The sequence below is a fragment of the Aedes albopictus genome, chromosome 2 (genome assembly GCF_035046485.1).
Source record: "Aedes albopictus strain Foshan chromosome 2, AalbF5, whole genome shotgun sequence".
NCBI lineage: Eukaryota > Metazoa > Arthropoda > Insecta > Diptera > Culicidae > Aedes > Aedes albopictus.
Window position 1 is genome coordinate 504,055,019 of NC_085137.1, and position 15,719 is coordinate 504,070,737.

At 43.4% G+C, this 15,719-nt stretch overlaps 2 protein-coding genes across 8 annotated transcripts in view; one reads left to right on the forward strand and one right to left on the reverse strand.

Annotated features, from left to right (window-relative positions):
* Positions 1-15,719, reverse strand: part of LOC109407819 (ribonuclease P protein subunit p25-like protein) — a 606,744-nt gene that overhangs the window by 386,211 nt on the left and 204,814 nt on the right. For 2 of the 6 annotated variants that reach the window (XM_062854474.1, XM_062854473.1), the window contains exon 1: positions 13,425-13,669. The exons of 3 other annotated variants lie outside the window; for them this stretch is intronic. In XM_062854474.1, coding sequence (XP_062710458.1) covers positions 13,425-13,461 — 37 coding nt within the window. In that variant the 5' untranslated portion in view covers positions 13,462-13,669. Of the gene's footprint in view, positions 1-13,335; positions 13,670-15,719 lie in introns of those variants that run through there. One more of the 6 variants, XM_062854476.1, reaches the window with a different exon arrangement.
* On the forward strand, positions 5,421-7,079 carry LOC109407821 (27 kDa glycoprotein). 2 transcript variants are annotated; one of them, XM_029870338.2, is made up of 6 exons: positions 5,421-5,564; positions 5,624-5,888; positions 5,949-6,112; positions 6,178-6,422; positions 6,483-6,536; positions 6,921-7,079. In XM_029870338.2, exons 1-5 carry the CDS (start codon positions 5,516-5,518, stop codon positions 6,513-6,515), a joined length of 756 nt encoding a protein of 251 aa, XP_029726198.1. In that variant the 5' UTR covers positions 5,421-5,515; the 3' UTR covers positions 6,516-6,536; positions 6,921-7,079. The 2 variants fall into 2 exon arrangements, with proteins under 2 accessions (XP_029726198.1, XP_062710464.1); XM_062854480.1 differs by having other exon boundaries at positions 6,483-7,079.

A 15,719-nucleotide genomic window follows, 5' to 3' on the forward strand; every position in this document is an offset into this window, starting at 1 on the left:
TTCAGAAATAACTGCTCATTCAGCTAGGAATTCATCTAGGGACTCCTTCAGAAATTCCTCCACGGTGTCTTCCACAAACTCATCCCGGAATTCCTCCAGCAATTCCTACAGGGGATCTCCCAGGAATTTATCACAGGGATTCCTCCTGAAATTCTCAAAACCTCAAATCCTTCCAGAGATGCCTCCAGAGATTCTTCCAGGATTCAACCAAGATTTCCTACAGGCATTCCTCCTGAAATTTATCCAGAGATTTCTCCACGTAATCCTGCAGGGATTCATCCCGGAATTCCGCCAGGAAATCCTACAGGGATTCCACCAGGGATTCCTCCAGCAATTCATCAGGGGATTCCTCCGGGAATTCCTGCAAGGGTTCCTCCCTGAATTTCTTAAAAGTTTCCTCCAGGAATTGCTTCAAAGTTTCCTCCAGGAATTCCTCCAAGAATTTCTTCAGGAAATTCTCCAAAAATTCCACCAGTGATTCCCCTAGGAAATCCTCCAGGGATTTCTATAGGGATTCCTACAGAAACTCTGCCACGGGTATAACCAGAAATTCCTTTGGGAATTCCATCACAAATTCGTTCAAAAATTACTTCAGGGACTTCTCAAGAAATTCATCAAGGAATTCTTCCAAGGCTGCCGCTTGGAATTTTTCATGGAACTCCTTCAGAAATACCTCAACTAATTCCTCGAAATATTCCTCCATAAATTCTTCCCATAAAAGCTTCAAGAAATTCTCTAGAGCTCCTTAAAGAATTTCCCCACAAAATCCTCCTGAAATTGTTCCAGGAATTCCAAACAGAATTCCTCCAAGAATTCCTGTTGGAATTCATTCAGAGATTCTTCCAGGAATTCCTACTGGAATTTCTCCAGCATATATTCCAGAAATTCCTACAGCAAATACTTCAGGAATTCCATCAGGATTTACTGATTTCTCCAGGAATTATCTATGAATTCCTCCACTAATTATTCAAAGACTCCTCCAGGATTCAACCAAGATCTCATCCAGGTATTTCTCCTAGAATTTATCCACGGATTTCTCCATGAAATCCTGCAGGGATTTATCCTAGAATTCCGCTAGGAAATCGTATAGGGATTCCACCAGGAATTCTTCCTAGGATTCCTCCGGCAATTCATCCGGGGATTCCTCCGGGAATTCCTGCAAAGGTTCCTCCCTAAATACCTTCAAAGTTTCCTCCAGGAATTTCTCCAAGGATTTCTCCAGGAATTCCTCCAAGGATTTCTCCAGGAAATCCTCCAAGAATTCCTCCGGTGATTTCCCTAGAAATTCCTCCAGGGATTGCTAAAGGGATTCCTACAGAAACTCCGCTACGGATATAACCAGAAATTCCTTTGCGAATTTCATCACAAATTCATTTCAAAATTACTTCAGGGACTTCTCAAGAAATTCATTAAGAAATTCTTCCATGACTGTCGCTTGGAATTCTTCATGAAACTCCTTCAGAAATTCTCCATAAATTGTTCTCATAAAAGATTCAAGAAACTCTCTACAGATTCCTCCAGAGCTTCTTAATGAATTTCCCCAAAAAAATCCTCCAGAAATTCTTCCAGGAATTCCAAACAGAATTCCTGGTGGAATGAATCCAGGGATTCCTGCAGGAATTCCTACAGGATATACTCCTGAATATATTCCAGAAATTCCTCCAGCAATCATTCCAGAAGTTCCATCAGGATTTACTTTAGGAATTCTTCCAGGAATTACTCTATGAATTCCTCCACTAATTATACCAGGAATTCCTCTGAAAACAGTTTCGGGAAACACTCCTGGAATTCCTACAAGAAATATTCCAGATATTTCCCCTGGAATTCCTCCAGGAATTATTCCAGGAATTCCTCCAAAAACAACTGCAGGAATTCCTACAGCAATTCCTCCAGGAATTACTCTAGGGAATACTATAGAAATTCCTCGAGGAATAACTCCAAGAATTGCTCCTGGAATAACTTTAAGAAAAATCCCGAAAATATTTCAGGATTTGAAATTATTTTCAGGAATTCCTCCTGAAATAATTTCATGAATTCTTACAGAAAATACGCCAGGAAATCCTTCAGAAATTCTTCTAGGAACTACCCAAGGAAATTCTTTCACATTTAGTTCACAAATTACTACATGAATTCTTCCAGAAAGTACTCCAGGAATTTCTCCACGATTTCCTCCAGAAATTCTTAAAAAAAATCTTGAAGAAATTCCTGGATGTATTCTTTTAGCATTTCTTGGAAAAATCCTGAAAGAATTCGTCAAGGAATTCCTGGAGAAATTCCTGCAGAAATTCCTGGAGAGATTCTTGGTGGAATTCTTGAAAGAAGTTTTGGAGGTATTCCTGGAGAAATCCTTGGAAGGGAGTTCTGGAAGGAATTCTTGGGGAAGTTCTTGGGGGGATTTCTGGAGGAATTCCTGAAGGATTTCTCAAGATCATGAAAGAATCAGGAAGAATTCCTGAAGTTATTTATTGAAAAATCCGTGAAGATATTACTAGAGCAGTTCCTCAAGAAATCCCTGGTCAAATTTCTTGGATTGAGGCATGCTTGGAAGAATTTGTGACAGAAGTACGGGAGCAGGTCTTGGAGAAATTCTTATTCGTTCCTGTAAGAATACTTGAAACAATTTTTGAAGAAATTCCTGGACGGATACTTCGAGAAATTCTTAGCAGAAGTCTTGGAGAAATATCTGAGGAAATTCTCAGAAAAAATACCGGAAGAATTTTTGGATGAATTCTTGGAGGAATTCTTCAATTCTAGAAGGAATTCTTGGAAAAAGTCACAGAGATGCAGAGATGCAGAAATCCCTAAAGGAACTTTCGGAGGAATCTCTAAAGTTGTCCCAGGAGTATTTTCTTGAGATATTTCTGGAGATTTCCTGAAGAATCTTGGAGGGATTTTTGGAGGATTTTTTGGACGAATTTTTGAAGGAATTTCTTAAAAAATCCCTGAAAGTTTTTTTTTGGTGAAATTCCTGAAGGGATTCTTGGATTAATGTTTGACAGAAGTCTTAGAGGAAACCTTGGTGAAATTCGTGGGGAATTTTTTGTAGGAGTTTTGGAACGAATTCCTGGAGAGGTTCTTGGAAGGAATTCCTCTACTTCCGCTTTTCCGCTACTCACCGCATCAAAACAAAAGAGCCACCCTATATGGATTGTAACACAGTAACACAGCAGTCGAGTTACGTCAAACACACAAGGCTACGGTGGCGGTATCTGTTCATTTCACAGGGACCGTGTTAGTTATTTTAGTGATCCATTCCTGGATGAATTCTTGGAAAAATTCCTGGATGAATTCTTGGAGAAATTCCTGGATTAATTCTTGGCTGAATTCCTGAAGATATTGTAAGAGAAATTTCTGGAGGAATTCCTGGAGGACTTCCTGAAGGAATTTCCGGAGTAATTTCTGGGGCAATTTCTGAAGGATTTCATGGTACAATTCCAAAAAGAATTTATTAAGGAATTTCAGGAGGAACTCCTGCAGGAGTTCCAAGAGGAGTTCCCGTTGTAATTCCTGAGGAAGTTTCTGGAGTACTTTCGTGAGGATGTTTTGACGTAATCCCACAAGAAATTTCTGGGTGATTTTCTAAGGAAATCCCTGAAGGATTCTCGGAAAAATTCTTAGAATAATTCCAGGTGTATTTTTTAAAGGTTTCCTGAAGAATCCTGGAGGTATTCGTGAAAAAAATTCTGGAGGTATTCTAGAAAAAAAAATCTTTGAAAATCCCTGGGAAAACTCCCGGAAGAATTCTTCGAATAATTTCTGAAGGTTCCTGGAGGAATTCCTGAAGTAATTTCTGTAGGACTTCCTTGAAAAATTTCTTGACGAATTTCTGGATATATTTCTGGAGAAATGCCTGAAATAAATCTCGGAGGAATCCCTGGAGTAATTTTTGGAAGAATGTCTGGAGGATTTCCAGCAGGTTTCTGAAAGAATTCTTCGAAGAATTTCTGGAGAACATCCTAGAAGGACTCCTGGAGGCATTCCTTGAGGAATGCTTGGAGAATTTCTTGGCAGAAGTCTTGGAGGACTTCCTGGAGAAATTTTGGGAGGATTTCCTGGAGGAATTCTTGGAAGAATTTCTGGAGGGATGTTTGGAGGAATTCCTGAAGGAATTCTTGGAGGAATTCCAGCAAAAGGGGGAGGGTGCAAAAGGGAGAGAAACCATGAATTTCTCAGCACAACTAGTTCCCTTGATTATAAAAAAGACTCCAGGGTAAAATGTTTAAAAACAAAGAAGATATTGCATTTCTACCAAAAAAGATCGTCCCGGGTGTTTACGGGTCAAACAGCCGGCATCTTGAATTTTGAGCCGCCATCTTGGATTTTGGGCGGACATCGTGAAATTTCTGGTCTCCAGTGTTGATTTTTGCACAAAATTCGTCAACCATACTAAAGGTTACAAAAATCGGCGCAGTTTGATGTGTCGCATCCTTGGTCGCATCATACGGTAAGTTCTACCGGTGCTAGTCTGGATCACTAAAATGGCCATAGCTCCGGTACGCCTTAACCAATCCGGACCATTTTTAATAGCATTCAACGCGGTAAAATTCCGGTTCGATACGTGGTAAAATCCAAAAAATCGACCAATGGGAAGTGCCTGAAAAGTGTGTAAACTCTTTTTGCACACAGCCATACATTCATACGCACATACATACACACATACAGACATCATCTCAATTCGTCGAACTGAGTTGATTGGTATATGTGACTTGACCCTCCGAACCTTCTATCGAAATTTCGTTTCTTGAGTGACCATAGAGCTTTTCAGTACAGTTCGGTGTACGAGAAAGGTATGTAACTATTCGTTCTTAACCTTCCGTAACTCGCGCGGTTGACTACCTGCGTCAGCACCACGCTAATGCTGAGTACAAAAAGCGTGATTTTTTCAACGTGTTGTACAAAATACAACAGCGCGATCGTTCGAGGGTTAAAGTCGCTGAGTAAGATGGAAAGTTCTCACCAGTTTTCTAGGACAGATGTAATGATAGCTTGTGACTTTCGAGACTTAGCAATTCCAATAGAAGTATAGATTTGTCACTGTTTCCAAATGCTGGCTATCCACATATCCAAAGAAAATTTTCATAATGTAAACTTCCTGGACTGACCGGGAATCGAAGTCGTCACCCTTAGCATGGCGTTTGCGGTTTCAGCTTTAACAAGGACTCTAAAAATTCCAATGCTATTCTTTGTTTAAATTGATACCACTTCCACCTTTCAATAGACTTGTGTTCAATAAACATCATCATGTGAATTGTCATAACATTGGCTGCTTCCTCCTACTAATACAGTTATATTGTTTTGTATTCTTGATAGTTGGTACTCTTGAGAGAACTTCCTGTTCAAAGATGTGCGTCCATTTGAAAAAAAAAAAGTTCCAACTACAAGCAAATAGTTTGTATTCGAATCATACTACCCCATCGGTTGGAAATGGGAACAAATTTGAATTACATATTTAATCTGTAACATTGATACCGAGCGAGCCAGTACATTGTAGATTTCCATAGCGTCAACATCCAATATGAAAACATCAGCGACGGTGATTTGTTTTGTTGTCGGCATTATGGCTGGTAAGTCAAGAGAATACAACGGAATACATCGCACAGTTACAGAAACGTTGATTTCGCAGCAACCATCGCAAAGAATCTACCCGGTGACAATAACCAGATCGATAGATCGACATCTTCATCCGAGGAATTGTCGGACTACAAGGAATATATCACACAGATTCAAACCATGTGCTACGAGAGGACCAACTCCACCGAAACCTTCCAAAATCTGCTTGTTTCCATGTACGGAGTGCCGCTGTGTCTTCAAGCAACGGTAGATTTGCCAAGCCTGATGAATGATGTTAGCGATTTGGATGCTTCCACGCGGCATGAACTGTTTCCAAAGTAGGTTTAGTGCGGAGTGTTCCCCGGTCGGAAAGAACATAATCCAAAAAATCTCTGCAGATATTGTTCGCAGATTCGCAGTGCCCTGGTCTGCCTCGATCCACCGAAGGAGGAATTTCGAAAATGTTTGGACCCAAATGATGCTGTGATATTGGACAGCGTGGTCAACGCAATGCCCGAGGCCATCGATTTGCTCTGCAAAAATGACGGGGAGATTCTGTTCAGTGAGTTAGCGAATACCTTTTCCAATATGACTTGGCTCGATTCATTTCTAACCACGAACTTCTAGAGGACGACGCCAACTACAACGTTTGCATGGATAAGTACTCCAACTACGCGACGGAATGTGCCACCCTGGTTTCCAACGAAACGGACTTGATGGAGGTGTCGAAATTTGGTCGACCTCAGTGCGACGAGCTGTTCAACGTGCGGAACTGTATGGAGGGCAAATTCAACGAATGCAACGGTCCTCAAGTGATGGAAGTGTTCGACGTTTTCTGGCGAGCGTTCATTCGGAACACTCCCTGCAAGAATGTGAGTATGATGCTAATAATGGTACAGCGTTGATCAAGTTTAAACAATTTTATTTTCTAGTTTGTTACATCAGCCAAAGATGAAGCAAATTAGCGAGGCATAAACAATTCAACAAGTGTACTGCCGGTGGAAGCATATTTGTCCCATGTGCATTTTTGGCAATATTGAGATTTTGCAGCTTATGAACATGATTCATAGTGTACTATCATATAGGAAAATAAAAACAGGTAGTTTGTTACGAAAATTGTCGAAAAAACGCAACGCCGATTTGTAACATTCTAAAAAGTGGACGCATAAGCGTCACGTTTCATTGGAAAACCTATGGAACATTAAAATCGCTCTAGAGCAAAAATTAAAGCTTAAATTCGAAATTGGTTGATATTAGAACGCGATTCGGTACTTATACTTCATAATTGAGACAATTTACTTTTTTGAACTTTGGACGCGATTTTCTCGATTGTCTGTTTTTGCACATGGGACATTTATGCGTCCACCGGCAGTGTATTAGGCTGTCAACATTGTATTCCTTTCTGTTGATAACTTCAATCTCTGAACTCAACAGGTAAAAACGTACTACAAATGAAAACAGTGAATGCTGATTAATTGTAGCTTATAGTGTAGTAAACCGGAAAAATAAATTCTAGTTGTTTGCAAATACTTCTATCGTTATCTGTTTTTACTGTGACTCTGAATTTGAGAAAAAGCGGGGCAATGTCGTCACACAAAACATCCGCTTTTCTATCTGTGAACTATGTATACACTGCTCAAGTAATTGATTTGCCCTTGTGATATGTAGCAAGTTTAATACTTACCTATATGATTTAGCTATTTCGTTTTTTTTGTTATCATCATCAACATCAGTTAACATCAGTTAATACATGTAGTTTTTCGTTTCTCAATTCTGTGTGATGATTTTTATAAATTTCATTCTGAAGATGCTACGACAGATCAGAAGTTTCAGATCGTTGTCATTAATAACTAAGAGCAAGTTTACCGGGGGCTACTATCTGGGCGAGTAAAATGATTGCCCACAGAGTTGTCATTTTAGTTTAGTTACTCATTTCCACACCGGTCGCTACTATATTTAGTTACCGGATTGCGTACCGGTCGTTGCCAAATACTAGTGCGGTATAAACAAAATATTTTGCAAACCTATTTTGGAAGAATTTTCTCTGGGATTCGGCAGGAATTCCTTCTGAGATTCTAGCATGAATTTCTACTGAGTATTCTCGAGCAATACGTACTAGGGTTTCCCCAGGAATACCAGATTTCCCCAGGAATCCCTTCCGGGATTTTACCTAAAATTTCTGCTGGGATTTCTTTTCAGGATTCCTCCTGGAATTCCTCCAAGAGTTCCTCCAGGGATTCATTCCGGGGATTCTACCAGGAATTCCTTCGGGGATTCCTCAAGAAATTCTTCCGGGGATTCCTCCAGGAATTCCTCCGATGATTCCTCAAGGAATTCCTCCGAGGATCCTTTCAGGAATTCCTCCGGGGATTCCTCCAGGAATTCCTCCGGGGATTCCTCCAGGAATTCCTCCAGGGATTCCCTCAGGAATTCCTCCGGGGATTCCCCCAAGAATTCCTTTTAGTATTCCTCCGGTAATTCCGAGGATTCTTCCGGGAATTCCTCCGAGGATTCTTCCGAGGATTCCTCCAGGAATTCCTCTGGGAATTCCTCCAGGAATTTTTCCGGGAATTCCTCCAGGAATTTTCCCGGGAATTCCTCCAGGAATTCCTCCGTGAATACCTCCGGGAATTCCTCCAAGTAATTCCACCGGGAATTCCTCCTGGAATTCCTCCGAGGATTCCTCCAGGAATTTCACCGAGGATTCCTCCAGGAATTCCTCCGAGGATTCCTCCAGGAATTTCACCGAGGATTCCTCTTGGAATTCCTCCGAGGATTCCTCTGGGAATTTTTCCAAGAATTTCTCCAGGAATTCCTCCGGGGGTTCTTTCAGAAATTTATTCGGATGTTCCTTCAGGAAATTCCTCCGTGGGTTTTCTTCAGGAATTCCTCCGGGGATTCCTTCCGGCTATTCCCCGAGGATTGCTCTAGGCATTTCTCCAGGGAATCCTCAGGGAAATTCCTCCGGGAATTCCTCGGGAATTCACCTGAGGAATTTCCGGATGAATTTCTAGGGGAATCTTCGATGGAATTCTAGGAAAAATCTCCACAGAAATGTTATATGAAATTCCCGTAGGAACTTCCGGATTAATCTGTAACCGTTTAGTTACAATTATCCCAATATTATTTTTAATTTGTGCATTTGATAATGAACTGTAGTGTTTTTATAGATTGTGTTTCATGTTGGGTTTGTAGGATTAGATAGATATTGTATAGTTTGTGTTAAATGTATTAGATCAACGGGCTTAAAAGGGCAGAATAAATCAACTGTGGTAATAAGGAAAAAGGATTGAAAATGGATGGGTGGTGATATTCAACAAGGAAGGAAAATGAAGGGAGGATGGAACAAATGGAAAATGAATGGATTGGCTAGATTGAATTTTGGGGAGTCGGCCATTGATCAGAAGTAAATCGGCGTTTGTGCAAGACAGTTGAGCCAAGTTCAAATTGTGCCTATAGTGTGCCTATAGTGTGCAATCCTGAAGTGAACCACAGTGCGAGGCCAATAGTTCAGCCAGGTAACAGATTGTGGATGCTATTTCGGAAGGCCGTTAGTTAAACATGCCTTGGTCCTCAGGACCTTTGTTTGGATTCTATAATCCTTAGATTGCCCCAGCCAACTGTGCACGTTCGGCCAAACCAACGATTTCGTTGGTATTGGTCTAACCGTCAAGGACCTCCTCTCAGGCTCCGTAACCGCCGTAGTGAGAGAAATCTCGGACCGTGAAGTCCTAAAAGTCCAGGACAACCCTTCTCGGCGTGGCCAATACGGTCTCGTCCGTGGCCCGTCGATTGCGTCAACGAAGGGAACGCCGTAGACCCCCAGGCTACCTCCGTAGCCATCCGCCATTGCCTTTGACCCAATCAAGAGGCGCCGCCGCCATTCAGGTGCGCGAAGACCAAGCCACCAAGTCGCCACCTTCCGACTCACCACCGCCGAAGCAAACCTCACCTGCAGCAGCGAGCGCTCGCCAACGTCCAGCAACGCCCCGGTACGTACCAGAACAACTATCCTTACCACAAACTAGCCCATATTAGTAGCAATAGCCCAATAAAGTTCAAACACCCAACCTCAATATTAAATTCAATAAATCCCACATAGACTTTGTAAAACACTCTTTCAATCCACCAATCATTAAGAATTCCACAGTTTCAGCACCCGTTGTTCCGCGTAGCCCCTCCGAATTACCCAGTAGCATGCCGACCCTGTAGACCCAACTCTAGGGGTCTCATGCTGCTGAGCTAGTTATCCGGGAGTCTTGGTTTAGCCACTGGGTCGATTGAGCAATTTGTAAGTCTCAGTGAGTCTCAAATCCCCGGATAAATTCTTGAGCAATCCTGGTGGATTTCCTGCAATAATCCCCGTAGGAATAACCGGAAGAATTGCTGGAGAAATTTCCGGAGGAATTCCTGTACGAACTATTGCAGGAATGCCAGAAGGAATTAAAGGAAGAATCGTAAGAGAACTCTAGAAATATTCCAAAAGGAATTTCTGAAGAAATTCCCGGAGGAGTTCCTTAAGAAATCACAGGAGCATTTGCTACAGGAATCTCTGGAAGAATCCCAAGAGAAATACCCGGACCGATTTCTAGATTGATCTCCGGAGGGATGCCTGAAGAAATTCCTGGAGGAACTCTTTGAGGAGTTTATTGAGGAATCCAAGGAGAAAACGCTGTAGGGTTCCCCGGATGAATTCCTGAATGAATTCCTAGAGGAATTCTCGGAGGAGTTTCTGGAGGAATTCCCGGAATAATTCCTGGAGGGATTTCTGAAGGAGGAATCCTCGAAGGAATTTCTGAAGGAATCCCCGGATGAATTCCCGTAGGTTCATGTCATTTACTTAGTATTACATCAAATTCAAGATAAAACTGAATCAACAATATTTCTCCATAATACACGGTTCGTGGCTGCCGCTCTCCATCCTCGGTCGCGCCCGATGCTCGCCAAGTCACGCTCCACCTGGTCCGCCCATCGTGCTCTCTGCGCTCTACGCCTTCTTGTGCCAACCGGATCAGTTGCAAACACCAGCTTTGCAGGGTTGTTGTCCGGCATTCTTGCAACATGCCCTGCCCGCCGTATCCTTCCGGCTTTGGCCACCTTCTGGATGCTGGGTTCGCCGTAAAGTGCAGCGAGCTCGTGGTTCATTCTTCTCCGCCACACACCGTTCTCCTGCACACCGCCGAAGATCGTCCTTAGCACGCGTCGTTCAAAAACTCCGAGTGCTTGCAGGTCCTCCTCGAGCATGGTCCATGTCTCGTGCCCGTAGAGGATCACCGGTCTTATTAGCGTTTTGTACATGGTGCATTTGGTGCGTGGGTGAATCTTTTTCGACCGCAGTTTCTTCTGGAGCCCGTAGTAGGCCCGACTTCCGCTGATCAGTAAGGATCCGAGGTAGACGAATTCCTCCACCACCTCGAAAGTATCCCCGTCTATCGTAACATTACTACCCAGACGGATCCGGACGTGTTCGGTTGCGGCTACCAGCATGTACTTTGTTTTTGAGGCATTCACCACCAGTCCGACCTTTGCTGCTTCGCGTTTCAGGCGGGTGTACAGCTCTGCCACCGTTCCAAATGTTCTGGCAATAATGTCCATGTCGTCCGCAAAGCACACAAATTGTCCGGATTTTGTGAAAATCGTTCCCCGGCTGTTGAGCCCGGCTCGTCGCATCACACCTTCCAGAGCGATGTTGAAGAGTAGGCATGAGAGTCCATCACCTTGTCGCAGTCCCCGGCGAGATTCGAATGAACTGGATAGTTCACCCGAAACCCTTACGCAGTTTTGCACACCGTCCATCGTTGCTTTAATCAGTCTAGTCAGCTTCCCAGGAAAGCCGTTTTCGTCCATGATTCTCCATAGCTCTGCGCGGTCGATACTGTCGTATGCCGCTTTGAAGTCGATGAACAGGTGATGCGTTGGGACCTGGTATTCACGGCATTTCTGGAGGATTTGCCGTACGGTAAAGATCTGGTCCGTTGTCGATCGGCCGTCGATGAAGCCGGCTTGATAACTTCCCGCGAACTCGTTTGTTTTAGGTGACAGACGACGGAAGATGACCTGGGATAGCACTTTGTAGGCAGCATTCAAAATAGTGATCGCCCTGAAGTTCTCACATTCCAAATGGTCGTCTTTCTTGTGAATGGGGCAGATTACCCCTTCCTTCCACTCCTCCGGTAGCTGTTCGGTTTCCCAGATCCTGACTATCAGCCGATGCAGACAGGTGGCCAACTTTTCTGGGCCCATCTTGATGAGTTCAGCTGCGATACCATCCTTACCAGCTGCTTTGTTGGTTTTGAGCTGGTGAATGGCATCCTTAACTTCCCTCAGCGTGGGAGTTGGTTCATTTCCGTCCTCCGCTGCACTGGCGTCGTCGTTCCTTCCGTTGCCGTGGGCTCCCGTGCCTACATTCTCCACGCCGTTCAGGTGCTGATCGAAGTGCTGCTTCCACCTTTCGATCACCTCACGTCCGTCCGTCAAGAGGCCTCCGTCTTTATCCCTGCATATTTCGGCTCGCGGCACGAAGCCGTTGCGGGATGCGTTGAGCTTCTGATAGAACTTCCGTGTTTCTTGGGAACGGCACAGCAGTTCCATTTCTTCACACTCCGCTTCTTCCAGGCAGCGCTTTTTCTCCCGAAAGAGGCGAGTCTGCTGTTTCCGCTTCTGTTTATAACGTTCCACGTTCTGTCGAGTCCCTTGCTGCAGCATTACCGTCCTCGCTGCGTTCTTCTCCTCCAAAACCGATCTACACTCTTCGTCGAACCATTCGTTCCGTCGATTCCGTTCCACGTACCTGATGGTGCTCTCGGCTGCGTCGTTGATGGCTGCTTTCACTGTACTCCAGCAGTCCTCTAGGGGGACCTCATCGAGCTCGCCCTCGTCTGGCAACGCGGCTTCGAGATTCTGCGCGTATGCTGAGGCGACATCCGGTTGCTTCAGTCGCTCTAGGTTATACCATGGCGGTCGCCGGTACCGTACATTGTTGATGACGGAGAGTTTTGGGCGAATTCCCGTAGGTATTTCTGGTGGAATTCCTGGAGGAAACCCCGTTGGAATATTTGGAGAAATCCCCGGAGGACTCCCCAGAGGAAATTTTGGTCAGGATGGCCGTTTAACCTGTTCCGGGTGGACCAGTAATCTACACAGTTCCCGAACCATTATTCACCGAAATCCCCTCGACGTGCAGAGCGAGATTTTCCGTTTCTCGCTCATGCCCCGGGAGACATCCCACAGCAGTGACACTCATTTCTTCCGGCTTGACCTCCGTTGACTCTTTCGGTGGTCGTACTGTGCCCCGCTTTGGCGGAGAGGCTTCCACTCCTCCTCTATTGTTGTGTCGTGCTTCCTTCGTGAAGGCTGCCCCTTCCGTTTGGGAGTAATAATTTTTCTTTTGATTCTTCCAGCACTTCACTCACCCGAACGCTGCGACGAGTACTCCTGGACATTTTCGCTTGAGATATTCGCAGCAGATTTTATCTAACTGCAAGTGTTTACAAAAATTGGTGCTTACCGCTGGTGCGTTTTGTTCGAAACAAACAAATAAAAACAACACAGCACTTTAGACATATATGAAATAGCAATCGTTTCCCGCGCAACTATCGGGCGCCTAAATTTGTGCGCTCGATGTTTCCCGCAAGCCGCGCTGCTATTTTACTAGCCCGGTTAGTAGCCCCCGATAAGGTATAGCGCTATGATACTGCGCTATGTAATTTAGTTTAGTCGCGCACCGGTAAAGGTGCTCTAAGTAGAATTTGGCTTCACATTTTGGTGTTGGGTATGCAGACTTACATATTTCAGCCAAAACATCAATCGCATGCGAATCCGAAGTGATTTGTCATCATTAACTGCGCAAAATTGACATGTTACAAGTTCATTACCTATATTTACCGAATTCCACAACCGGCTGAAATGCATTCGTTTCGACGAACAAACTCCACGCGCGTCACTATTCCGTTATCGCGGAAACCTCCCCGACGACGACGTCAACGTCACCGGAGGCGCTGAGGATTTCAAAAATCACCGTTTACTTTTCCTCAGATCCGATATCACATGTCACCACAAACTACATAACATACACGAGCCACGAGCTTGTTCTCACGTGTTGATCATATCGATTGATAAACATCACTGCACTGTAGCTGCTGAACTGAAAGGGCATGTTGATCACAAACGAACGTCACATTCGCATTACATTTTTTTATGATATCCAACCTAATAATCATCGTTCAAACAGGAAAACGATGATTATTGAAACGCATCGATTATGCGCCGGGAACATATCGGAACATGAGAATTAGTTGTTATCGATGCCGAACAAAGATAAACTACTGTTTCGAATGTAGGGGAATGGAAGTGAGATGGATATTGTGATGAAACAAAAAAAATGCCAATTGCCGATGAGTGATGGACGAAATACATACCATTAGATGTCGAAATTTGAACAGAAAGTTATGCAGAATAACACGGGCATGAGAGAGATAAATCCTTAGCAGCAAGAACAGGCAACACGGAGAGTCGGAGAGAGAATGCTGAAACGCCGAAAGGCATGGATCGATACGATATGCGAAGGTTTTATCGAAATGGTAATGACACGCGGTATGGCACTGCGCGAGTGTAACTATTAAGACCAAGCCCACTCATGGGCTCCATCAAGCGTTTTAACGTTAAGTAGAGCCCCGAACAAAGAAACGAACCGCACCGGTCGCTGCTAAGTGGGGCTCGAAAGCGAAAAGTTTACGTACGGTTCGTAGCAGGGCTTAGAATATAGAGACACGCAAAGTACGGTCTCTATCCGTAGGCTCGTGCGCTCTCTCGCGTTTAGCTCTCTGGGTAGCGTAAAGAGGAGACGAAAGAACATAGGTATGGATTTGTTGCCAGGTATATAGTTTCTAGAGAATGATTTTCTTGTTTTGTGTAGGTAGGAATTTATTTTAGTTTGCATCAAATATTTAAAAGTTTTATTCTTACTTGCTCTGAAATTTTCAACCAAATAATATAATAGATCGTTACACGAATAACACAACAAATTTTCTGACATACAATTGTGATAGAGTGACAATACAAACGCAGAAAAATAATAGGTTTAAATTGACAAGCTTTGCTTAAGTATGTTATGAATAAAGTTTTCTCTTCTTCGCCAATTTTAGGATCATGCATATCGAAAATATAGGGCCCATATAGCCGAGGCGGTAAACGCACGGGTATTCAGCATGACCATGCTGAGGGTGACGGGTTCGATTCCCGGTCGGTCCAGGATCTTTTCGTAAAGGAAATTTCCTTGACTTCCTTGGGCATAGAGTATCTTCGTACCTGCCACACGATATACACATGCAAAATGGTCATTGGCAGAGGAAGCTCTCAGGTTATAACTGTGGAAGTGCTCATAGAACACTAAGCTGAGAAGCAGGCTTTGTCCCAGTGAGGACGTTACGCCAAGAAGAGGAGGAGCATATCGAAAATGTATTGGTTAAAAAATAGTCACGATTGTTCATAATCGCACTTTTAGTTTTTGATTCAGCCGATCGTTTCAAAACTAATATTTGAAATGTATAGTGATTCACTGAATTTTGCTATTTTAACACGTATATGCTTGAGCAGGGGTTTCTACGCTGCAAGTAAAGTTTGGTTTCGCACATTTAGAAAAATGACCAAATAAATAACTCGCGAAGTTCGTTCCGACAAGTTCCAAATCCGTCGCAGATTCCGGTAAGAAGATGTGCGTATTTTCTAACCCGAAAAGATACCATTTGACGGTAATAAGTGACCACAAGGTTTTCTTTCTTCACTTTCCGGGCTGAGATCCCCCGCTTTGAAAGAGCTGTGCCTCGCGTTTCGTTTTGTCGTGTATATTTTGAAAAAGACAAAGGAGTTTTGGTTTGATTGCTGTTTTTGAAAATGGTGGTCGTCAGTGGGTGGTTTTATCTATATATATAAAAATGAATTTGAAGTCCCTTTGAGGCAACAAAACTCAAGAACGGCTGAACCTATCACGATGACTCTTACATGGATTGATTTGTATTTATGGTGGCTGTGTTTATATGTATAAAAAGTTATGAAAATCATCTAAAAAAGTAAGGTAATTGACAAATTACTGATATTTTATGACCTGAGAAGAAAATCAACACGATCGAAATGAAACCAATCTAGAGTGCGGTGCTCAACAGTTGTCAAAC